Source organism: Protopterus annectens, chromosome 15.part0 (genome assembly GCF_019279795.1).
Source record: "Protopterus annectens isolate FY-2018-M chromosome 15.part0, PAN1.0, whole genome shotgun sequence".
Taxonomy (NCBI): Eukaryota; Metazoa; Chordata; order Ceratodontiformes; family Protopteridae; genus Protopterus; species Protopterus annectens.
In genome coordinates, this window is record NC_056749.1 from 467,236,185 (window position 1) to 467,262,080 (window position 25,896).

At 38.4% G+C, this 25,896-nt stretch overlaps 1 protein-coding gene across 1 annotated transcript in view; it reads left to right on the top strand.

Annotated features, from left to right (window-relative positions):
• Positions 1 to 25,896, top strand: part of GUCY2F (guanylate cyclase 2F, retinal) — a 571,373-nt gene that overhangs the window by 296,033 nt on the left and 249,444 nt on the right. The window contains exon 7 of the mRNA XM_044057284.1: positions 21,945 to 22,025. Within this exon, the coding sequence (XP_043913219.1) occupies positions 21,945 to 22,025 (81 nt within the window). The remainder of the gene's footprint in view (positions 1 to 21,944; positions 22,026 to 25,896) is intronic.

Sequence of the window (25,896 nt, forward strand, 5' to 3'; positions counted from 1 at the left end):
ACATGTATGAATTAATATGGCAAATGCTGTTAAATTCTTATGTATGGCCAGGGCTTAATGAGTATAGCTCAATCAACAGCATTTTAAAACTTAAGGCGCTGGGTAGATTAATAAGCAATAATAATTATGCTAATATTTATTATTATTATTATATTTGTTAATTATATTAAGATCTGGAGTGATGGATTCGGTATAGTGGCTGACAATTTTGTTATGTTTTAGTTTTATGAATAGACAATTATGTAGATAGTATAGCTCACAGGTAACAACATGTAGTAGAACTGTGATGATTGTATTATAGTTGAGATTTATTTTAATGAAAAAGATATGGTGATGAAACTTATTTTGTATGCATATGTTTTTAAGAAAGCATTTTATAACACATCATTTTCTTTTTTTTAATTTTTGGCGACTTTCAAATAGTATTTAAGGCTGAGGTTTTATATTGGGAATATGTCTGATGAAATTTGATATTATATTAAATGAAAGCACTAACATTATTTAATAAAACACGGGTTTTAGTAAGCTCCATGCTGTGTTGATTCATTATTCTCATGTAACTATCACTGTGACTAAAAAACTTATATCTGGGTCAAATGCAAACGGGGTGTTGGGGTGACAATGGAAAGCCTTCCCTACCTCATTCTCTTATGAACTGAGCAGTTTACTCAGACCAGGACATTAGACTTTGGGGGAATACTGGTCTAAGGTGCAACCAATATGCATTGCTTTCCTTATCAGATGCTTCAGTTTGAAATGAGGAATATGCCTCTCAGATCACTAAGTTAAACTGATAACAAACAGCATAGATGCCTGTTATGATTACCTTGGGATTCCAGCAAGGTATTACCAGCTGGGCTTATGGGCTGCTAGTTGTTTTGCTGAGAATAATTAATTGGTAACCATCTCCCCAAGGTACCAGCTGTCACTCATCTGGTCAGGATAAAACAGATGAACATTATATCTACCCCTTTTTCAACAAAAGCTGATATTTCCATTACCGATCAAGGACAGAATGGTATCAGAAATAAGACAGTGTTCCCAAAGCCAAACACACATGAAAAGGAAGCCAGAAGGGGATCTGATAGGAACACCAAGCATCAAAAAGGTGCCGAATGCAGTGAAAATACTTTAGTTTGCAATCTTTTGTTGTATAGATTAAAGGATACAGAAATGGGAGTGTTGAAGAAGGGACTTTCATTTATACCTACAAGAAACTATGACTTTGTAGAGGTAATTTTAGACTTAAAATCATTTACTAGAAATTTAATGCTGAAGATAAACTATAAAAATAGTACCATGATTGAAGGAATTATCAGTTTTAAAAAAAACTAGTGCTTATGCTCCTGTGTTGAATCCACTGGTTAATGCTTTTGAGAAACTATGTCTGGATAAAATTTATAATAGGAAAGCCACTGAAAATAATTCAGTTAAACAATGTAACTTAACTAGAGAAGAGAATGTAGCATTGTGTGGCCTACAGAATAATATCCATATCATTATAAAACCTGTGAATAAGGGGGGACCTATTGTCATACCTGATAATGAGTAGTATGAAAATGAGATGGTAAACATGTTATCTGATAGAGATTTCTATGTGAAGATCCACAGAACCCGTGTTGAATACATGGCTAATAGTATTATGTATACACGTAAAACTCTATTTAATAGAGGTAGTATCAATAAATCTTTGAGTATTTCATTGTACAACATCCATGTATTCCTATTATACAAGGAACACCAAAAATAGATACAAATGCACTATATCCCCATTACATCCAACAGTGTCAGGACAAAATTGTAGCACTGAGCCTCTATTTATATATATTGAGAAGACCATTATACCTATATTGAATGCAATGTCTCATATTTTAAAGGATACACAGCACTTTAAGTGATTTATTTTCTTTCATCCAGAACAATCAGGCCAGAGAAGAAATACTGTTGATTACAAGGGATGTTGTATCCCTTTTTATGGTGATACCAAATAGTACTGGCATAGCCAATTTTAGACAATTAATGAAACTTTATTCTGCATTTACTGATAGCAAGACTGAAATGCTATGTACACTTCTGAACTATGTTTTGGAGAATAACGTGTTTGTGTTTAGGGAGAATTTTTATTGGCAAAAGAATGGCGTAGCAATGGGCACTTCATGTGCCAACAGTTATGCCACTGTAGTAATGGCTATATGGGAAACAGATTATGTTTTGGGAGGCCCTTTTAATGAACAGCTATTGTTTTATCGTAGGTTTGTCGATGATGCATTTCTATTGTGGAATGGCTCCTGTGAGCAATTTCACAATTTTGAGAAGTACATCACCAGAACCACATTTTTTTACGATTTTCTTCAGTGGTTTCATCTAATAGTATTAATTTTTTAGATGTTAGAATATATCGTGAAGATATAGGTACTATTTCTGCACAAATGTATAGGAAACCCTTTTATTGTAACCATTTTGTTATTCAGGGAAAGCATGCACCCTCCCTATGTATTTAAAAATGTAGTAAAGAAAGAGGTGTACAGGGCTTCTAGGTTAAATGTATATGACCAAGATTTTCTGAAGCAAACACAGAATTTAACTCAGGCTTTTTCTGTTAGGGGATACAATAAAAAGGAAGTTTGCAAAGCTGTTGAAGTAGTAAAGCAATTTAGTACTACCAAACAAGACCCTATTTTTCAGAGAAATATATTACCAATACACAGGAAACTAAGGAAGTGAGGACAAAAAAAAGTCCCTTTAACTTATTCTTGTGATGTAAATTTATATATGGAAATTAATAGGAAACACTGGGATATGTTAACTACTGATGCAGAAATTAGGGGAATAGTTTCTCCACAACCTAGATTTCTCTTTAGAAATATGAAGTCTTTGAAAAGACAACTTTGCTATCCAAAAAACATAAGACACAATAGTCATATAGGGGTTACAAAAGCATGCTTAAAATGTCAGGTCTGTAAATATGTTGACAATACAGGCACTTTTGTACATCTGGATCAAAGGAAAACCTACACATTTAATGTTTATGCTACATGTGAGTCTGTGCATGTAGTATATTTGGCTTACTGTTAACAATGCTAGAAATTGTATGTAGGGAAAATGGATAGATCTTTAAAAGATAGAATAAAGCAGCATGTTTATCATATCAGCAGAGGGAATGGTGTTAGTGCTTTAGCCAAACATAATCAGGAAACTGATAGTAAACAGTTTTAAGTTTATGGTAATTGGTAGGGTGCATGAAAATATCAGGAGTGGAGACATTAGAAACCTCACGGGGCAGCTTGAAGCAAAGCAGATAATCAGGTTAAGAGGTGATTATGGACATGGTTTAAATGATAAAGTTCCTATTAAACCAATGTTAAAAGCAAAACCTCTGTATAGATGATTCTTTTACTGTGTATACACAATTTATGTTTTATGTGGATGAACTTGTTTTTAATGTTTTATAAGTTATTTTAATAGTTAAAAGTGACACATTTTGAAAAAATGCACTTGGTTAAAGCTGAGAGTTTTATTTAGTCATGTGACTGCTTAAGTATGCAAGGTAAATATATTTAAGGAGTGGTAGTAATTCATTGTGTAGTATCTGAAGCAGCAGTTTGTCTGTGAAAGGGCTTATATCTGAATAAACATTTGATTTGTTTGATATACTAGTCTATGCTTTTCCTGGGACCAATTTCACTTTTTTGGAATTAGTGGGTTCTGTTCAAGCAGCTTTATTCACACAAACACATCAGAAATGAGGCTTTGTAACCTGAACCTAAATAAACTTATAAAAAGACTGACTACCACACTCATGCATGTTAACACTCTGGCTGTTCTCTCAAAATGGCACTGCTGCCTGCACGTGCTCAGTATTTCTATGCACATGTTACATCTGGAAATGCTTCTTAAAGGCACATACACATGCTCTGATCTATGCTGGCTTTCCATGAAAGAACTGGAAAGTAGGGAGTGCCTCATCTGCACTTACCTCAGTTGTTTAAGGCAAAAAACTACCTTGTAGCCTTTTGGGAAGAAAGAGTCAACCACTTTTCATGAGATTGCTTCAGAATAAAGGAAGAAGCTTCATTCCTCTAAAGGGTGGTCTTGTCTTTCAGCTGCCCATAAAGCCCTTCAGGAATCCGTATCTGGCACTGTTTTCCCTCTTTGGAGATAATGGGTGGATATACTGTCCATTATAATCATGGAGGAATATGAGAATCATTTTGTACTCCTCTGCATGAGTCATAATTTGAACATATATAAATAATTTGTACATATATAAATAAGTCATACACACACACACACACACACACACACACACACATATATATATATATATATATATATATATATATATATAATTCTAGTGTGATATTTCTATCGCTATTTTCAAGTTCTCTTCAATGCTGCAGCTGTGCTAGTGATATGATCAGTCTGAAGAGGGAGACCAGGTCAATGTCTTCTAGAATGTGGTCTTCTGCTGAAATTCCAGGAAGACTTGAGCCCCCTAGTGATGGGACATTGGCTGCACAGATACTACCTTACATCTCAGGTATACCTTCAAAGGATGCACATCAGATATTGGTGTATATAGGTTAAGATGTCTGCATGATATCTTAACTGTGAAAAAGACAAAAAAGTGGAAGAGACAGGAACATTCAACTCCATCAGACATGCACACCCTTATGGACCAAAAGTATGAAACTGCAGCTTTTGTCAGCAAAACAGAGATGGGAGATTGTGTCTATATGAATCAGGGGGCTTTGATAAATTAGTTGTTGAAACTCTGTAAGGGCTTCCCTGGTACACTAGGCAACACAAGGAAAGGGTTGGCAAGGGGTGAGTTGGACAACTAAGGTGAGTGGGATGTGAATGTTGGTTTCTGAGCCACCTCCTGGGGTTTGAAGTAAGGCAGTGGTCCATACCTGCAGATCTGTAGATGTAAAACTATGAAACATACATTTTTTTGCTCTAATTCTATATAGTTTGCAATATTCAGGTTTTATTATTTTCTTGCTCTTACTGTTCAGTTTAAATTTAACAGCTGTGGAACTACAGAAAGTAAAGAAGCAAATAAAAGAATCTGACATGCAAACTATCAAGTATGGCATGACAGCGAGTACCAGTGAATTATTATACACAAAGTTATTTGTTCACATTGTTAACTGAAATTTATTCTCTTATTCTTATTAAGCTGAGAAATAATCTGTACAAGTATATAAAAAAAAAAAACATAGTTGCCCAAACACACTTTTGAAGTAAATCCTACCCTACTACACATTCACTTTTGTGTCTACTGCAAAAACCTTTCTGTAACATCAAAGCAATGAAATTACAAAAGGACATCTGTACATATACAGTTTTCAAGCTCACACCATTCAAACACAATAAAAATGAAAAAGCCTACTGCTAGTTTATTTACTACATATATGTGTGTGCATATAGGGTCTATATTACCATATTGAATGGTAAGAATGTCGAATGCTCATATGAGTGAAAATACATAAGAATGAATTTGCTGTTGTGGGGGCTGCAACCCCCCCCCACCCCCCGCTAAATATATATTCCAACTCTGAGGTAACACTACAGTGAGGAAAGGGCAAATATTCCAATCCTCACTGTACTGCAACCCCCCCCCCCCACTAAAAAGGTCATTCTCATGTGTTTTCGCTCATATGAGCATTTGACACTTACCATTCGATATGGTAATATAGACACTGTACACACACACATATATATATATATATATATATATATATATATATATATATATATGTGTGTGTGTGTATAAATATGGTTTACTATTGATATGTTGGACGGCATTCACATGAACTGGGAATGGTTGAAAGGCTGATCTCCAGTTCACAGAAGGGCGAACCAAAAATGGTCGGCTCCACAATAATGGATGCTAGTGTGCATTTGATCTTGTGAGGTTGACGTTCTATCTGGAGATTGCGGTACAGTGGGGATTGGGAAATGTACCAATTTCATCACTGTAGTGCGATCTCAGAGTTTGCATATATAGTTAGCAGGGGTTGTAGGGGTGCAGCTCCCTTGCAAAACGTTACTTCAGAATGACTGGAAGGCAAGCTACACTAGGTAATGTTGACTTTGTTGACTGGGATGGGTCGACATTACCGGTTTCATTATTGTTGACTGTGCTATGTTTTTATTTTCAGTATTTTTTTCGATGATGTGATCACTCAATAGCATCTGTTTCAGGATTTCAATAGTAAACCATAATATATATATATATATATATATATATATATATATATATATATATATATATATATATATATATATATATATATATAAATGCCTCTCTTTTGACTAGTATGCGACAAATGTTGCCAGAAAATCCTTTTATTTAGCGCTGCTAATTGCCCAATAATGAGTACAACACTCCTTTTGGGATGTAGCTCACAGGCAATTAGAAAAATCCCAAAGGTTTCTAACTTAAAATCAAAACAAAAAAAAAACAGGCCTAAACGTCCCTTAGCTATGAAGAGAGGCTGGAAGCTCTTTTCCTTTTTTCCATGTTTTATAGACTTTTGAGGAAAGATCTCCGTCTCACTTACTGCACCATTAGGGATCCAGTTGATCTGATCCCCTCTCTCTCTCCAAGCCTAATATCTACACCAATACTAGAAACAGGAATCTAAGTATCACTAAAAGATAAATTAAACACAGTGGAGGGATAGATTTATAACCCAGCAATTTCCAGAACACTGGAATAAACCTTTCCTGCATGTTAAAAGTGTGACTCAGTATCTTCCTTTAAACATAATGTAGGTGACATAATGGGTAGACACAAATTTATTTTAGACTGGTATGCCCCGACTGGAGAAAGGAGGTGTGGCAGGAGGAAAGGTACTGGCAATGAGTCAGTGGTCATAAGACTTAGTGGCATTAGAATATCTATAATCTAAGAATCTGTATGGTGAATTTAGTGTATCCACTCAACCAGTAAGCTTTGGGGAGGAAGAAGGGTACCAATATACCTGAAGAAAACCTGCACAGTCACAGAGAGAGAGTAAGCATGCATAACTTCACAGCGCTAGTGAACAAGGATCAGGACTGAACCCTGGAGTTGTAAGAAAAGGGTTGCACCATTACACCACCTGCTTAAATCCTGCCTTTATTTATGTAACATATTTCACTTTAGAATATTAAGGGCAGCCACAGTGGTGCAGTGGTTAGCATTGCTGCCTCACAGCAAGGGGTTCTCCAGTTCGATCCTCGGCTGGGGTGCCTTCTGTGCGGAGTCTGCATGTCCTCCCTGTGGTCGCGTGGGTGTCCTCCGGGTGCTCTGGTTTCCTCCCACATCCCAAAGACATGCTGCAGGTGGATTGGACACTCTAAATTGGCCCTAGGTGTGCATGTGAGTGTGCCTTCTGTGGAAGGTTGGGCGCCGGGCTGGCAACTCGACACCATAAAACTCCACTGCCATTCAATGTGCGGACAAGGTGATCCGCTGTGGCGACCCCTAACGGGAAAAAGCCGAAAGAAGAAGATTTCACTTTAGAATATTGTTGTAATTTAAATTGTGTTCATTCACAAAATACAACTTATTGTATGGGCAGGTTGGCATACAAGTATATCCTTCATGGATACGTTTGGTTTACTCCCACAAAGACAAACCAGCCAACCAGCCAACACTGAACAGGAATTGTGCCATTACTGAATAATGCAGCCACCACACAAATGGTATCTCAAACCAAGAATGAGACTGGGAAAGCAAGCAGTGTACTGTAATAAACTAAAATATATGTTTTACTATAAATCATATAAATGTTTTTTTAAAGCACACAATGGATCCAGTAATCTAAATGCCTTACTGTTCATATAAATGTTTGCGTCAGTAAAAAAAAACTTTAAACTTCATCAAGAACAAACTGTTATTTTTGTGGTTTAACCCACATTATAATTGATACATAGCATGTTCCTTCTTTGTTTTTCTTCATGACTTAAAATCTGTGCTGCTAAAAATAGTTTGCCCACCTGCTGCACTGTGTGTATTCAGAACTGATGAGGAATTACACAGTTGTGGCACAATTCCTGTTCAAGGCTGGCTGCTTTTTCTTCTTCTTCTTCTTGGGGGTGAAGCAACTTTGTGAATGAAGAATGTATACGCCAACCTGTCCATACAATAAGCTATATTTTCTGAATTAGATGGCTGTTCATGTGGCACTACAGTAAAAGTGTTGCATGGAGAACATAAAAAATAATACAACACAAATAATTTTCTATACTTAGCATCACTATTTATGGATGGTTCAATGACTGTATAACCTAATGGCACCACATCAGTAGACTTATAGTACTATCTACAAAAACATAACTTTCTTAAACCAATGCTTCATGAATGTATGTAGCTATAAAACCAAATGTATGTACTGTGCAGTGCCAATACACTTCTTCTACTTGTGAGTGATGCTAGCATAAATATAGTCAGACATTTCTATTACATATTCAGAACCTAGTGTTGTTGCCCTGCCCCACTCTGGATTTAAAAAAGTACATATCTCTTTAAGTGGTGACGTCTTCACATGTAAGGTATGTATGCATCATTTTCAGTTGCTGTCCATTATGAGTTCATAAATGTATGATTTTCAAATGAGCTATCATATCTCTAAGTTAGCTATGTACAGATCTACACTGCAGGCATTTGTTTGGATATATACATATTGCTGCTTATATAGGGTCATAGGTTCATAGGTAGGTACTAGGCTATTGGCCCTAGGGCCTATATAAGCCTAGCCAAAAAAAGGTACCCTGGCTTTTGCTACCCAGGAAAATTATTTTCCTGTGCCATTATTGAGCAGAGCCACAGAAGTGATCCCCGAGGTGAATTCCCTATCTCCCATCCAATCATCAGGATTTTTCTTGAAGAGTACCAATGAGGAGCTTTGTCTGATATAGACAGGTAGTTTGTTCCAGAGTATGGGAAGTCTCTGGGATAGGAATCTATTCCCTCCAGCATGTTCTGTTTATTGTGATGACAAGGGTTAGGTCACTAGAGCATGTAGCTTGGAGGGATTGGGATTTCTTTAAGTGGAGCATGTCCAACAGCTCTGGGTTTGACATAGCTTTATATGTTAGGCAGAGATCGCCTCTGAGTAGGCGATATGCGACAGAGTAAAGCTGGAGATTTTTGAGATGGTCTGCATAGGGCATAGGGAATCTGATTGAGGCCGGTAATCCTCTTTGTTAGGAAATGTTTCTGAGAAAGGCTCAGAAACAAATGTACTTAGTTGTGTACCCAAAATCTGTCTGATCACACCCTACTAGTTCTTATCTGATCATTAGAGGCCAAAAATAGGCTAATATTTGTTAATAATATCACATACTTTATGGATGTTACTATTATAGGTGAAGGGTAGTCTTGAAACATTTCTTTCCGATCTCCCATGTGTCACCCTTGTATCAGACTCATGAGTTATCCTGTGAAAAAATGGCTTCCCTGTTGTATCATGCAGGCCATTGACCTGTAACATAACATAGGTGATAGACCTAGTTATACATTTGAAAAGGCAGCTTTGCTATACCACTAATAGTAGTATCAAGGTGACTTCTAATAGGTATGGTACATTTCCATGCAGACATTGTATGGCTTGCTCTTTTGTTTGAAGGAGAGATACCTTTATGCATCCCTCCATCAACCATCTATTTACTTTCAGCCTATACGCTGACTGCAGATCTAAGAATTTAGTTTATCTAGCTAGCTGTAGATCATGTTCATCTTTCTATATTGGTAAGACGACCAGAATGCTTAAAGAACGTATTATGCAACATTTGGGTGACATCAGGAAAATGAACCTCTTTAATGCTTTAGCTAAGCATATATCCAATAATGAAGGGCACATGTTTGAATTTACAGTATTGCAACTGATATCAGATAATAAAAGAGGGGGTGATATTAACAACAGTGTAGAACCTGCTGAAATGCAGTGGATAGCAAGAATGCAAGCAGATAAATTACCAGAAATCAATACTCCTATGCCTTTAAAACCTGTTCTTAAGAAGCATAGATAACATCAGTGACTAAATAGTTTTATTGATTGTTTTATCATTGCTAAGATATTTAAACTTGGGTGTAATGTTTGTCTGTTACATGGATCAGAAGAAGTACTTTGTGGGAAAGCGCTTATCGTGCTGTATTTTTAATAAACTATGTATGCTTTTAGCTGTGGTGGTCACTTGGAGTTTTTGGTTTTCACATTTGCATTTCGTTCTCCTGGGTGATCTTTGGCTGCTGGTGTTTGCATTTTTTATTTTAAGATTTCTGATTTGCTTGTTCAAGCGGTGGATGGAATTCTTCCTCTGCTGAGTCAATTCCCTCTTGTTCTTAGATAGCAGTTTCTTCCTTTTGTTATATAATCTGCTTATACTTGAGTCCTACCATGGTGGCTTTTTTTTTTGGGAGGACCTGATTTTAATCCAGTCAGGCACAGCTGAGTCTATACAGTTGCTTAAGGTTTATACAGGGCATTTGTGTAGTGTACACCTCTGCATAGGAGTCATTGTTGTTTGTCATTGAGGGAGGTATAAAATGTTTTATACCATTGCTTTAGTAGGCTGTAGTTTGCTTTGAAAACGTTTTTTTAGCTTTTTTGCTCCTCTGGTGGTGACAGGTTCAATAAATACTTTGAACGAGACTGATTTATGGTCTGAGCTTACCAGGGAGGGCATCATACAGGTGGGAGTGCAATGACCCTCCCCCATGTTGGTGAGTACTATGTCTAGGGCATTTGAGCTCCTTGAAGTGGTGCAGACTATCTGTTCCAAAGCATTTGTATTGACAAAGTCCAGGAAACTCTGTGCAAGCATGTTCGTGCTTATGTAATTTACCAAGTCGATGGAAGGATAATTGAAATCTCCCATGACCAAGGTGTTGAGCTGTATGGTGAGTTACTTCAGTAAGTCCAGGTAGGTGGTGTGCTTTCCTTGGCTCATGGTGGCCTTAATGCAGTCCAGTCTTGGTGTGGAGGTTGGAAGCTAACACCTAGGGCAGCAGTGCATATTTTATTTATGCTGTTGAAGCCAGGTTCATCATCATCATCAGCCCCCTTTTTCCCATTTTTTCTACATGGGGTCGGGGTATCGTGTTAACTGTTGCCAATTCTCTCGATTCAGTGCCACACTCCCGCCTTCTTCAGCACTTATGCCTGACTGTCACAGATCTTCTTTCACACAATCCATCCACCTCTTTGCTGGATGTCCTCGTTTCTTCTTACCTTCTTCCCGTCTGTCCCAAATATTCCTCACCAGATTATCTTATGCTTTTCTACACTTGTGCCCAAACCACCGTAATCTGTTCTCTTTGATCTTTTCTGCAATTGGAGCTACTTTGGCTTCTGCTCTTACGTACTCATTTCTTCATCTGTCTCACAGTGTGCATCCTACCACCTTTTTCAGGCACTTAATTTCCATCACCTCTAGCTTCTTCAACTGTTCTGCCTTTACTGGTCAGGTTTCTGTACCATACAGTAGTACTGGTTGCACCACTGTCTTGTACACCTTACTTTTCAGGTTCTTTGGCATTCTTCTGTCATAGACTACACCTGATACTCTATGCCAGTTGGCTGCATCCCCTCTGATTCTAGCTTTGACCTATTCATTCAAACTACCCTTCTCCTCAACTACCTCTCCCAGATACTTGAAGCTGTTTACCTGTTCCACTATCTTCCCTTTTATCTCTGTTCTCAGCTTCTTCTGATATCCCCAATTTGCTGCCATTACCACCATCTTCGATTCTTAGCTAGAGCATCTTCTGCGTGGAGACATGCGTGAATGGGCGTACCTTCATTGAAGGTTGTGCATCAGGGCTGGTAACTTGGCATGTAAAACTCAACTACCAATCATTAGCGGACCGGAGTTGTGCTGTGGCAACCCCTAACCGGGAAAAGCCGAAAAGACACAACAACCACCACCATCTTATCTGTGCTTAGTTTCATCCCATGTGCCTTCAGATTTGCATTCCATTCTCCTATCCTTTGCTGAAGTTCTAGCTCAGAGTCTGTCTGTACTGCCACATCGTCTGCATACAGCAGCTTTGTTGATCTGTCCCCTCTAACCTGTTTGCTAATGTAGTCCATCACCAGTATGAACAACAGTGGGCTCAGAGCTGAACCCTGGTGTGCAGCCACTCCCACTGGGAACCCCTCTGTGAGGCCAAACACTGTTAGTATTTGAGTCACTGGGTCCTTGTACATTGCCTGCACAAATTCTACCAATGTTTCTGGGACTTCAAACCACCACAGTACTGCCCAGATCAGTTTTCCTGGGACTTGTCATATGCTTTCTCCAAGTCTAGGAAAGCATATGTCAAGGTCCCAAGAAAGCTGAAGCCATGTTGTACTTTGCATAATAGTTGTTGAAACACATTTGTGTATACTTTCTTGCTATTGCTTCAGCCTTGTTTGGCAGTAGTGGAATTCAAACACCATTAGTGCCAACCATCTTGATTTCATTGAGTAGCATTTTATCATGTAGATATCACATTTTGGTGTAGGGGGTTACAACTCACCTTCACAATTGGTGATAGTGATGTCACTTGACCTCTACAATAATGACCTCATAAATTTACATACTAAAATACTATGAAGGCATTTACTTTGACATTATAACATCATCTGAAACACATTACTTACCACTGTGATGTCCCCATGCTGGGCCAGTAATCAAGGAGCCTGAATCCTCATCAGAGAGGGATGTGCACTTGGAATACAAATGAATGCACTCAGTATTTCCAGATGCAGACCTCCCTACCTCAAAGACGATTTCTCTTAAGAGCACACAGGGAACACACACAGTCTAGGGTCTGGATCTCTGTCTCCCTCCATGTTCCCAATAAGACTCTCCACTGGTACAGCTCTGGGGTTAGGTCCTCAGCAGTCTGTCCAAGCCAAGACCTCCAGCACCCTCTCTGTAAGCCCAGTGATTGGGGTCCCTGCTCTAAGCAACTGACATACACACACACACACACACACACACACACACACACACACACACACACACACACACACACACACAGACAATCACAGACACAGACACACACAGACACACACGGACACAGAGAGACACAAGGCTGGTCCGGGCTATAAGGTAGATATCACTGCCACCAGACACTCCACAATCAGCTACTCTAAGGCCCTTAAATGGTGTCCAATTATAGTGTGTAATATTAATAATAATACAAATAGTAGTAGTTGACCAAGACAGCTAGGCATTTTGGAGTGGCCCACACAGTGTCACCAAATAAATAAAAGCAATCTTAAAGATTAAATACTTTCTACAAGGACCAGCCACAATAAAAGTTTTAAATATATTTAATAATACATATTACAAGAGCATGAAAATACTGAATATATATTTACAGTAAACCACAGAGTTCAAATCACAGGAAATATTGAAAATAACATTGACAGACAGACTCATAAAAACAAAGAAAAACAATCTCTAAACTAAGCTTCACTATATTCCTGACTGAATCTAGGAGCATTACTATTACTTGATAGAGCATGGCACAATGAAATATGTGAGCAGTCTTTCTAGTCAGGTTCCCCAAAACAGAATACTCAATACTTGAAGATTACTTTCTGTAAAATATAATATCCAAGATGACTTGCAGAATGACCTCATCTGATCACTTGACTTTAGGTTCTCACAGTATCCCTCTTTGAAGTTGAGATAGGAATTTAGCACAGATAGTTACACTACACATCTAAATGCTTATGGCAGTACCTGGGACTTCCCCTGTTCTTATAGAGCTAATCAACAACGGTTTCTTCCAGACCCACCATGTCCAGTCCTATTCAGCACTGTGGGGTACATTTTAATGGTTTAATGGCTCATTTACATTTTCCTTATTTTTCTTAAAGTAAGCTAGCTGGTTAACCTCTGCTGTCTCAGTATCCTCTATTAAAACATATACATTTAATTCAATTACAATAATACATATACATTTCTTTTCATTCCAGCATGGTACACTGTTGATACATTTTTAAGACAGGCAAACCTCACAAATACATTTTCAGCACAAGCGTCTGTACAAATCAGTTTGATATACAAATGACATATAATTATTTACAAAATTTCAGCTAGCTGTGCTGGCACAAGTCATACATCCACTGCCCTACTTCTCCTGGCATGGCTAGCAGTACCACCTATCATCACAACCAAATATTATGGAATATTTCACTCCCCATCATACAGGGTTGTATAAATATACTTATTTATCAGCTTCACTGATAATCAAAAATGTTTGCGCTCACTGCAAACCTTGTACCTCCAACTGTTACTTATTCCTCTGAGTTTTACTTTCTTTTGAATAGATTTATTATTTATTCTAGTTTGGTGACCGGGTAGGTCCACTGGGCTCGTAGAGACTGTTTGCCATGGAGGCCCAAAGAGAAAAGCTCCTCAGTACATAGTTTATTTACATGAATTAATTACATGAATAAATTACAAAGAGTCTTTGTATTACAAACTTAGAAACAGGTAGCATACAGAAGAGAAAACAAATAATTACAGTTTCATTTTGTTTAGGCAGGAGAGACAGGCATATAGCATAGTGGCTACATATTGCAGTTGCATTGTTTATACAATCTTCACTAGTGAGCAAGGTTAGTTTGGTGTGAGAGTTAGCCTGGAGCATACACGGAGGAGAGTTTGAGAGGTAAGGGGTGAAGATTACAGTTGCATCTCCTGTTTGAATAAAGATAGGAGTGAAGTAGAGTTTTAAAGTTTTTTGAGGTTGTCACAGGTCCTCAGTGGATTGGGGAGAGAATTCCATTTTTTTGCTAAGGAGAAGGAAAGCAGAAGCTGACCAGCTGGGCACTTGGGTTTGTGGACGGTGATTAGGTTTTGGTAGGTATATTTAAGGGTTCTATGGGGGGTATATGTTGTTAGAATGTTGGATAGTGCAGGGCACTTAGTAGGCTGAAACAGTAATGTGTGGGCTGTGGTGATTTTGAGAAAGGCTAATTGGTTGGGGAGTTCACGTCAATTTAATGAGTGAAGGGAGGTACAATGATGGGAGTAGGATTTGGCTTTAGTAGCAAATCTGGAGATTTTATTGTAACAGACTTCCAGTTTGGAGGAGAGAGTGGTGGATAAATTAGTAAGCAGAGGAGTGCTGTACAGTCGAGAGGGAAGGAAAGGGAGTGGTGAGGGTTAGTCTGGAGGAAGGAGAGAGGAAGTAGCTGTTTCTGTAAAGCAGGCCTAGTTTTATGTGGGTTTTCTTGATATTTAGCTCGATGTGAGTATTGAATTTCAGATGTTCATCGATGGTGACACCAAGAAGTTTGGCAAAGGAAACAATCTCTATAGTGGAGTTGTTTTGGCTGGTAATTTGAAGATAGTTTTTATCAACAGTCAAAGTTTTTGAGGGAGAAAAAAAGAAGGATTTTAGATTTGTTGGCGTTTAGTGAGAGGTGATTTTGCTGCATCCATTTTTCGGTGGTTGAGAAAGCAGTTTGAGTCAGTGATTGGAGATCAGTTAGGTTAGAGGCGCAGCAGATTAAAGTGGATTCATCAGCATATTGCACAATTTTGGTGTTGGGTATGGCTTTATGAAAATCATTAATAAAGATGTTGAATAGCACTGGGCCAAGTATGGATCCTTGGGGTACTCCAGTGGAGGGTAGGAAGGAAAGTGGAGGTGCCTTGTCCCCACTTTACTGCCAGAGACCTGTCTGAAAGATAACTGGAGAACCAGGAAAGTGTTTTGTGGGAGAGATTAAGATTAGACAGATGGTTTAGGAGGTGGGTATGGGCGATGGTATTGAAAGCTTTAGATAAATCTAGCAGAACTGTGGATACTATTTTACCAGAGTCACAGGCCAGATTTACAGTGTGTAAGAAGGAGAGAAGGGTGGTGTTGGTACTATGTCCTGGACGGAAGCCGTGTTGGGTAGGAGAGAGTAGCTGGTGTTTGGTAAGGAATGGCATAAGCAGAAGATGGATACATTTTTCAATTTGTTTGGAGATTGGTGAGATGATAGCTATGGGGCAGAAATTGAAGACATTGCAGTTTTTACCACCCTTGTGAAGTGGTAGAATATATGCAGTGCACCATAATTTGGGTACATAGGATTCTAGTAAGGATCTGTTGATCAGGATACTGATAGGGAGAGCAATACAATTGGAGGCTATTTTTAGGAATGAGGATGGAATGTTGTCAGGGGCATTGGAGCATGGTTTTAGTTTTGAGAGTAATTTTTTTATAAGGGTGGTGGGGATGGATTTAAGTTCGAAAATGGGGGGAGTAGAGGGTGAGGAGGATTGAGTGGGGTGGGGTACTGGGATATTGTTGGTAAAGGTCTTGGTCAGTTCAGCAATAGAAGAGGTGAAGAAGGAGTTGAATAGTGAGGCAATTTCATGGTCGGATTTGCTGCTGTCAGGACAGGAGTTGTTCTTAGTAACTGGGCTAAGAAGGGAATTTATTGAGTTCCAAAATTGTTTGGGGTTATTTGGATGGTTTACTTGTAGTTTGATGTAGTAAGATTTTTTGTCTCTAATGATTTGTTTTTTGGAGAGGTTTCTTAGTTGTTTATATTTAAGTAGAATTTCAGGCTGATTATATTGGAGGCAGGTTTTCCAGGTTTTATCTCTTTGTAGCATAATTTTTTGGTGTCTTTGGTTAGCCATGGGGTGGTCTTAGTTTTTGCTCTTTTTGTTCTTGTAGGGGCTTGGGAGTTGAGGATATTTAGGAGAATTGAATTGAAAAATTCAACAGTTTTATCTAATGAAGAGTTTTTAGGGGGTGCCAGTTAGTTTGTTTAAGGGAGTCAGAGAAAGAAGTGGGATTAAAGTTAGAGAGGTTATGAGTATGAATGAACTTGTGGGAGTGTGGAGAAGTGAGGGTAGCTCGATGGGTGAAGGCTGGGAAGTGGTTTCCTAGTGGGTCAGGAATTACACCAGATTTTATGGTTCTATTAGAGTAGGATACTAGGATCCAGTCTAGTATAGAGCCTGGGGGGGTTGGTTTTGTTAGGCCTGGTTATGGAGTTTATAAGTTGGGTGTAGTTAAATAGATTGATTGATATGGTGGGATTAGGGTTATTGATTTTGTTCCAATCTACATTTACATCTCCCAGTATGTAGGTCTCTAGTTTAATATTGGAGGAGGTCCAGGAGAGGATATCTTCCAGGGTAGTGGAGTTGTTAGCGGGAGGAATATTGAGGAAAATGAAGCAGATGCTTTTATGGCTATTTATTTTTAGTAGGCCAATTACAAGTTCAGCATTATTGAAGGAAGGGATGGGATTATGGTATGGAGTAATGGACAACTGGTTGGAGTAGATTAATGCTACACCACCACCTCTCCTACCTAAGCAGTCAGATCTAAGAGATTGAAATCCAGGGGGAAGGAATTTGGAGTCATTTATATGTGATTTTAGCCAGGTTTCTGAGATGGCTACAATGTCAGGTGAGTTGTGATTAAGCCAGGCATGAAACAGGGAGAATTTATTTTTTAAATTTTGGGCATTGAAGGTGAGGAATTTCAGGTATTTACATGTGGATTTACTGTTGGTATTAGGGTGGTGGGGTGTTGGGGTGTTGGGGTGGTATTTGGACCTGGATTAGGGTGAATGTCCCCAGCTAAGCAGGGATAAGTACTTTTGGTTTGGTCTTAGATAGTTGTGTCTGGTAGTGAATAGGTTTTGGTTTGTAGTATTTGACTGAGACTGAGAAAAGCTTTACCTTTAAGTGGAGAATTGGGTGGGATGGGACTAAACAGGCAGTCATTTTGTGGAAGTGTGTTGTGAGGAGGAGGGGGAAGGAAGAGGGGGAGGGTGTAGATGGAAGTTGGTATAGGAGGTGGCCTGGTATAGAGGGAGTGGGAAAAAGATGAGTATAGATGTGGAAGTAAGGATATTATGTGGAAGAGAAAGCATGGTAGGGGGAATCAGTCAGGTGTAGTAGAGAGGAGGATAGTGGGTGGGTGATGTGATAGCTATGGGCAGGTGAGATGGAGGAAGGGGAGGAGCTGAAGTGAGGAATGATTGGCTTGTAGTAAGAGGGTGGGATTATTAAGTAGAGAATAAATGTAGGAGTAGTGGGGGTGGATGAGATTTGGGGGGTAGTGTAGGGGAGTGGAGTAAGCCCGGAGGGTGAACGGAGTGGGTTAGAGCAGAAAAGAGAGAGAGAGAAACCAGCAGAAAAAGTATCAGCAACTGCTGTTCGAGAATTAAGGCAAGTAGGTTGATTAATGAAAAACTTTAAGGAAGTACTAGTGTTGGAATTTGTAGGATGTCGAGGTTATTTATTCTTTGGTTTGTTTAATGTAGGGAGTGGGTGGATGTTACCTGCTTTGGAAGGTGTGGAGTGGGATTTGAGAAGTCTGTTAGTTTAAGAGTATCTAGAGATGATATTTTGCATAAAGGGATTAATAGCTATACAGGCTTTAGGCTGGTGGATGCTGCCACCTAGAGGTAATAGTAAGAATAGCAGGCAGAAAATTGGCCAAGTCTGCTATTGTTTAAACTAGGAAAATTGTCTAGGACTAGGAAATGAAAAATCAAGAGGGGAGAGAGTAATTAGTGGTCTGCGATAGGCTGCTGAGTCACACACACACAGAGGACAGGCTAGCATATATAGTTATCAATAGGAAGTACATTAACAAACTAGTTTAAGGCTACATACATTTACAGAAAATTGGTTTTATGGAGTCCTCACAGAAGTTCATTACTATTTGGCCCAGGCTATCAGGCAAAATATCCAGGAAAAACTTCAGTTGTTTTGCAGGAGGTAGTCCTTATATCCTAGAGGCTGGGAGGGGTAATTCACAGAAAATTGGTTTTAGGGAGTCCTCACAGAAGTTTATTTCTATTTGGCCCAGGCTATCAGGCAAAATATCCAGGAAAAACTTCAGTTGTTTGAAGGAGGTAGTCCTTATATCCTAGAGGCTGGGCAGGAGCCTTTGGAGAGGAGCACAGAAGGTGAGTCAAGCAGCACTACCGCAGGACTGGCTCAAGGGAGAGAAAGACATGGTCACTTCTAGCCAGGAAGTTGTTTAAAAATTGCATTGAGGCATCTGTACCAGTCCAATGTAAGCCTACTGACAAGTTTAAAACCAAATCCATATGGTGGAACTATCTCATCAACAAACTATATAAGAAAAAGTAAAAGCTCCAGGCATCTCAAAAAGATGTATACTTCATACTTATAGAAGAATTTTAACACTGGTATGTCCCTAGTATTAGGAAATGCAAGACAAACAATGAAGTTAGCTTTTCATCTTATTCAAACAACATCCATAAACCCTTCTTCAGCTATATTAAAAAAGTTAGAAGAAGCCAACAATTTTGCACTGAACTTATCACAAATGATACCTCATCCCCTGTCCCTGGGAACATTGCTACTATTGTTGCAGACAAATATTCTTTCATCTTCAGTCTCCTTTTCCAGCCATAAGTCACCCGTATTCCACTTCTCACGTCTCCTTCTAAAATCACTTTGGACTATCACATTCTAAAACAAAAAAATGACTTCCATGGGTCCTGACAATAAACATGGATATCTGCTGAGAAGCATTAAATTCTATCAAGCAACATCCTTCCCTTTTCTCTTCAGCCTCAGTCTTTCACAAGGTGTGGAGAACAGTTGTGATGTGCTTACATAGAGGTGGCACCCAAGATGTGGACAACAGCTGTTGTGATGCTCTTACATGAAGGATGCACCCAAGATGTGGACAGCAGATGATGTGATGCCCTTACATGAAGGTGTCCCTTCTACTGGCAATGGAAATTGCATGCCCACCAGCCTCAGTGGCATTATTTGCAAGACTATGAAATGCATTATAGTTAAACAATGATATAGGTGACCTTATATCCTTGGACACAGTAGTTTGGCTTTATAAAAGGCAGATCATTCCTGCCAAACCTATTTGAATTTTTAGAGTTAATGAGACCATGGAAAAGGGATTTACAGACCACACTACCTATCTGGACCTTGCCAATGTCTTCCATGCTATCTCTCCTGCTAGAATTATTGGCAGTCTCCCCCAAATTGACAATCCATACATATGGTAATTGGCTACCTGACAGAACCCATACCAAAAAGGTATGTGTGAGCTTTTTGTTCTAGACAGAAAGGCATCACCGATTCCATCACATGGGTCTCTGTCCTAGATAACCTCTGCTTTGATATATAATTCTCTGGCATGAAAGCTTTTATCCATGGACTATGCCCAACTAAGTTTACTGATGAATGCAAACTGGGGACAGTTTTCAAATTTCCATTCTAATATTTAAATACCCAGCAAGGTCTAAAACAAGCAAATGCTTGGTGTGTTAATCATAGGTCTACCCTCAATGCCAAGAAATGCAGCATAGTTTCCTTCAGTAATCTAGCATCTGTACCACATACCATATAGAATACTTTCCAGTTTAATCTAACAGTCATTAGGGACTTGGGTATGTATGTTGCTAACTCTTTGAAAACCACGTCTCTGTGCTAGTTAGAAAATTATTGTACCTTGCATAATTCATTCTTTGTGGCATTACTTCAAGGACAAAAAAGGTATAGTCCCACTTTATTCCTTCTTTATTATGTTTATTATTGAATATAATGTCCATTTGGCATGTACCTTGCCAAGTATCTAAAACAAAGAGACATCTTAACATTTTTTCTCCAAAATGAGATTAGGTCCCCATACCATTAACTACTCAAATAGTGGGCTAGCCCTATCATTCTACTCAGTTTTGTAAATGCTGGAGAGACAAGTTTGTCTCCCAGAGGCTGCCCCATCTCTGGAATATACTCCCCATAAACTTCAAAGTACGTCACCGACACTCTTTAAGCGCTACCTTGATGAGTGGATGGGAAACCACAAATTTGTCCCAGGGGTTTCACGTGTCCCTCATTGACAGGGGTGACAGATGCTGACTGAGGTTTCTTTTTTGGAGATAAACTCTTGGCTAGGCTTATAAGGGCCCCAGGACCATTAGCCTAGTAATCTCCTATGATCCTATGATTCCTTAGGGGTGATCTCTGATTAACATTTTATGTTATGAGCCACTAGCAGTCTTTTAACTCACATAATAGAACCAGTAGTAAAGTAAACACACTGTCTAGAGATCTAAACCTAAACCACCACATTAACAACACTAGATGGCATGACAGGTCCCTAGCCTAACCTAACATATTCCTCATTTCTACAATAGGCTGCCCTTATTTATTAAGGGGAGTACTTTCTATCAACCTTTAAGATAAGTCCAAATGTCTGAACTGAGGACTGCAAATTTGTCACTTAGAATATTTGAAGAAGGTCTAAGCAATATTGAGGCAGAGGAGAGGCAGTGTTAGTCTCCCACCAATACAGGGAAATGTGGATGAGCTTTGTGATGGTCTGCTTCATTGCAAACTTAGTAAGAACTTACTAATCTATGTACATTGATACCAGCACATTTCATAGAAATGAACCAAATAAAATATGAAAAATATATTTTACATAATGGAGCTATGCACGAATCAAGATGGTGTATCATTTTATTACAACAGTATAAAAATAGTTATGAAACTTGCAAACTATTCATCAGTGATAAACCATGTGCTTGTCAAAGTGCTAAATCCTATGATATTGTATAGTACAATTTGTTCAGATGCAAATGATCTAATGATGTTCAGTAACAAGACGCATAAGTAACTCCAGCTAAAACAAAACAGATTAAATGCATAAGAATCTGCATGTATAATATTGTTTATGTGCTGTAACATTTGGATATCTGAGAATGCTTCTGTAAAGGAAATGGAAGGGTGTATATTTACAATTCATGTTGTAAAGATGCTCAAACAAAGCTGTTCTAAATTATCTTGCCAGATAGTTTTATACCTCTGGATACTGTGGTTGGTGCAAGGAGAATATTGTTGTCTTAAGTTATAGCCACATTTTGCTACTCCATTATTTTCCTGCATGTGCTAATGTATGGACATTTTTCTAATAGGGAGACTGGATCTGGATGAAGAAGTTCCCTTGTGGGGATTTTGGAGACATTAAACCAAGCACAAGTGATGTATTTGAAATGGTAAGTCAGCCATTCATTTTAGCATATAACATTCTTTTTGCAAAAAAAGTGGTTCTTCAGCATACAGTTAATCACTTCCCATATAGCAACAGGATAAAATGAAATGCAATAAAACAGCCATAGAGAAACTTCATATTAACTAATGGAGGGGAAAAGAACAGAAAGAATGAATTACTGTAGTCTGTGAAACCAAAACAGTCTACACGCCTTCTTGTAGATCACATACTTGGTGAACAGTTTTCTGTTTTGTAGCATTTGAAAAAGAAACATTTGTTCTTAATATTTAAATGATTGGATGAGATTTTTTTACTGAACAGATTAAGATTTTATTGCTTTAAATTTTGGAGGATTTAAACACCAGATAACTTAATGATTAACTGGACGAGTCATTGATCATATTCATTTATTTTAAGCAATTTGTTTCATGGATTAAAATGCTTATGGCACCGGCACTATTAATTTTGAATATCTGCCACTTCATTGTAAATTGACTGATTATTGTGAAGTGATGGTGGAACGGATAGCTGCACTTTTGCTTTTTATCTAACTGAAAATGCAGTCTAACAGGTGTTACAATTTACAAGGCTCAGTGCTATATTTCTGAGGTTTAGATTGCATGGATGGAGAAGGATACACAAATACCAGCAGAAATAATTGAAACAAGTTTATTATAAAATGTCTACAAGCTAGCACAATTATACTATTTTATTTTTTTAACCATCTTGAAAGTTTACTGCAGTACTGTGGAAACAGCAGTGCATGAGTATAGAAAATAGCTGTGGAACTGACACAGTCCATGTAACCACCATGTTAAAATGGAGTAACAAACCAAGAATCATGGCATACATGCAGTCAACATAGTTATACTATTTTACTAGTACTGCTATTCTATTAGCTATTTTATTATGAAATACCCATAAGCAAATCTCAAAGAAGAGAATACGTAGGTTGACAGGAACTCTGCCCTATTTATTTGCCAGAGGTAAAGCTTCTGGCTGCAAAGCTTGTCTGTCATATCAATACAGCATCAAGTGTTTCACAGGTCACCTGTAGTGGAGCAAACCCCAGTGCTGCTTATCCAAACCTGTTGGGGATCATGGGTCCCTGCTCAGGTCTAAGTGAAGAAAACCAAAACTGGATAAGCCATGAGGGAAAGTATGAAGTCCAAAAAACAGCCATAAAAACTGCAGTAGATTCTAAGTAAATGCCATATAATCAGCCATTAAACGTTTTCCTTGATCCACATCTATTAGGATGAGCACTTTCATCAATTAACAGAGTTCATCAAATCAGTAATTAAAACACAGTAACAGAGGCTCTCATTTAAGTAGTTCAGTAAGGGGACATATAAGTACCAGTGTGATTTACTGGATGAGATTTTAAGAAGGCAGTCAGACTGGTCCCTGTGGTTAGCTCAGGTATTGGATAGCATGTCTTGCATACTCGACACACATAGGAGGTGTCTTATCTCCAGCAAATTTCTTCATATTATAAGCACTTCTAAGCATCTACATCAGCACAGAATGACATTATTCACCTTCATTTTCAGTAAAGTCGACAAATCTCATCTGCTACAAACGATCATAAATATCAGTCCAGAGCTCTCACCAGACCATAGCCCAACAACGATACACCTAGGAAATACCATCCCTTTTCTCTCTTCACTGCTCTAGATAACCCATGAGTCAGAAGTAACGCCAAGCAAAGACCGCATAGTATAACACTGCAGTAGGTCCTGGAAAAACTGAAAACTACATATGGTCATATCATAATTTATCAAAAGATAGTTGTTTCCAACTATATTTAAAGTACAATATCCAATCAAGATGCCCTCTGTAACTATATATAACATCCACAAATAACTCACATAGCAAGAACAGCAGACAGCATTATATGAGACTGTTACAGTAACTTACTTTTATATATTAACGGAAATCCTTCGCAAGGACTGTGCAAGCACAGATTGACTCCAGAATGAATCACCTTTACTAAGCACTACAAGTCAAACCAATGGCAGGTTTATCCCTGACAGCTAATAAAAAAAAATCATTTACCAGAAGAAATAATTGCAGTCCACAAGAAATTAAAGGGAACCCCATCTAATGAAGTTTGCTTACCCAATTTAAACTATAAGACTTTAAACAGTTTACTTATTCATCTTTACCATTAAATTGAACTAAAAATGTTACTTTTAATGACATAAAATAAATAATTTTTCTGTGTGTGTGTGTGTGTGTGTGTGTGTGTGTGTGTGTGTGTGTGTGTATATATATATATATATATATATATATATATATATATATATATGGGTCTAGGTTAGAAGATCGACAGCCGACATCACCAACAACAGATTAGCGGGTGCCAGATGATCGACATTCGGAAGACCGACGCTACGGATGAAAACGCCGACGCCAGGGATAGTGACTTGGAAAGAAGGCTGTGTGAGTATGCGGTGGTGACGGACGTTAGGGTGCGAGTAAGGTAAGTGTGGATAGTGACAGTCTGTGGGGATAGGGGTGGGTTAAGTGAGTTAGGGTTAGGGCGCGGGTTAGGTAAGTGTGCGGTAGTGGTATGTTTTGGGTTAGGGGCGGGTTAAGTGAGTTAGGGTTAGGGCGCGGGTTAGGTAAGTGTGCGGTAGTGGCAGTTTTTTGGGTTAGGGGCGGGTTAAGTGAGTTAGGGTTAGGGCGCGGGTTAGGTAAGTGTGCGGTAGTACTATTTTTTGGGTTGGGGCGGGTTAAGTGAGTTAGGGTTAGGGCGTGGGTTAGCTGAGTGTGCGATAGTGACGGACCATAGGGTAAGGGTTTGGGTTAGGGTTGTACATAGTTGTGTGTGTGAGGTTTAGTGTGGGTTTGTGAGGATTTTGGTGTGCTTGTGTTCTGTGTGTGGTTTTTGGATAGGGGATGTGTTTTGTTAGTTGATTGTTGTTATTGTGGTGTGTGCAGTGTATGGGGTTTCGTGTTTGTGGACTGTCGGTTACTTGTTTGTCGGGCATGTGAGGTGTCGTGGTTATGGTTTGTCGATTATGTGGTGTCGATGTTTCTGTTGGTGAAAGTAGCTGTCGATGTTATAACCTAGAACCATATATATATGTATGTACGTATAAATGAACATATATACATATATATATATATATATATATATATATATATATATATATATACACACACACACACAGACACACACACACACACACACACACACACACACACATATATATATATATATATATATATATATATATATATAGAATAAAACTTGCATTTCACAATTAGAACATATGTATTTTAATTTTAGTTACTTTGAGAGCTCTAGAGGGAACAGCTGTTTTGGAATTAGTTTTCTGTTTTTTCTTTTTGACATCAGTCCAGGAAATCTTGTCAGTGGTTCTCTTCAGGGAAAGAGGTGACCAATCCATATCTTCAGGAATAGATATAATATTTTTTTAATGAATGCAGAGGCTTTTTCTAAGTTGTTAAAGGTTGTCATTTCATGTAGATAGAAAATGTTGATTTTGGCAGGAAAACCAAGCTGTGTTTTAATGTTATTTTGCTTTAGTAACTTGAGCAGTGGCCAAGCTTTTTTCCTCTGTTCCAATACTCTAGTAGAATAAGCATTGTTAAATCTTATTAAATTTTGCTTGTATTTTAAATGACTTTTCCTCCAAGCTGCTTTTAGTACCAACTCCTTGTCCATATAGGATAAAAACTTTATTATTATTGACCTTGCTGGCACAGAAGATGAAGTTGAAGCTGATCTTCCTAAGGCTCTCTGAGCCCTTTCAATGCCAAATGAGAAACCTTTTAAAACTTTTGAAATCCATGAGTTTAAAAATGAGATGGTGTCTTCCCCTTCAGACCCCTCAGGGAGTCTG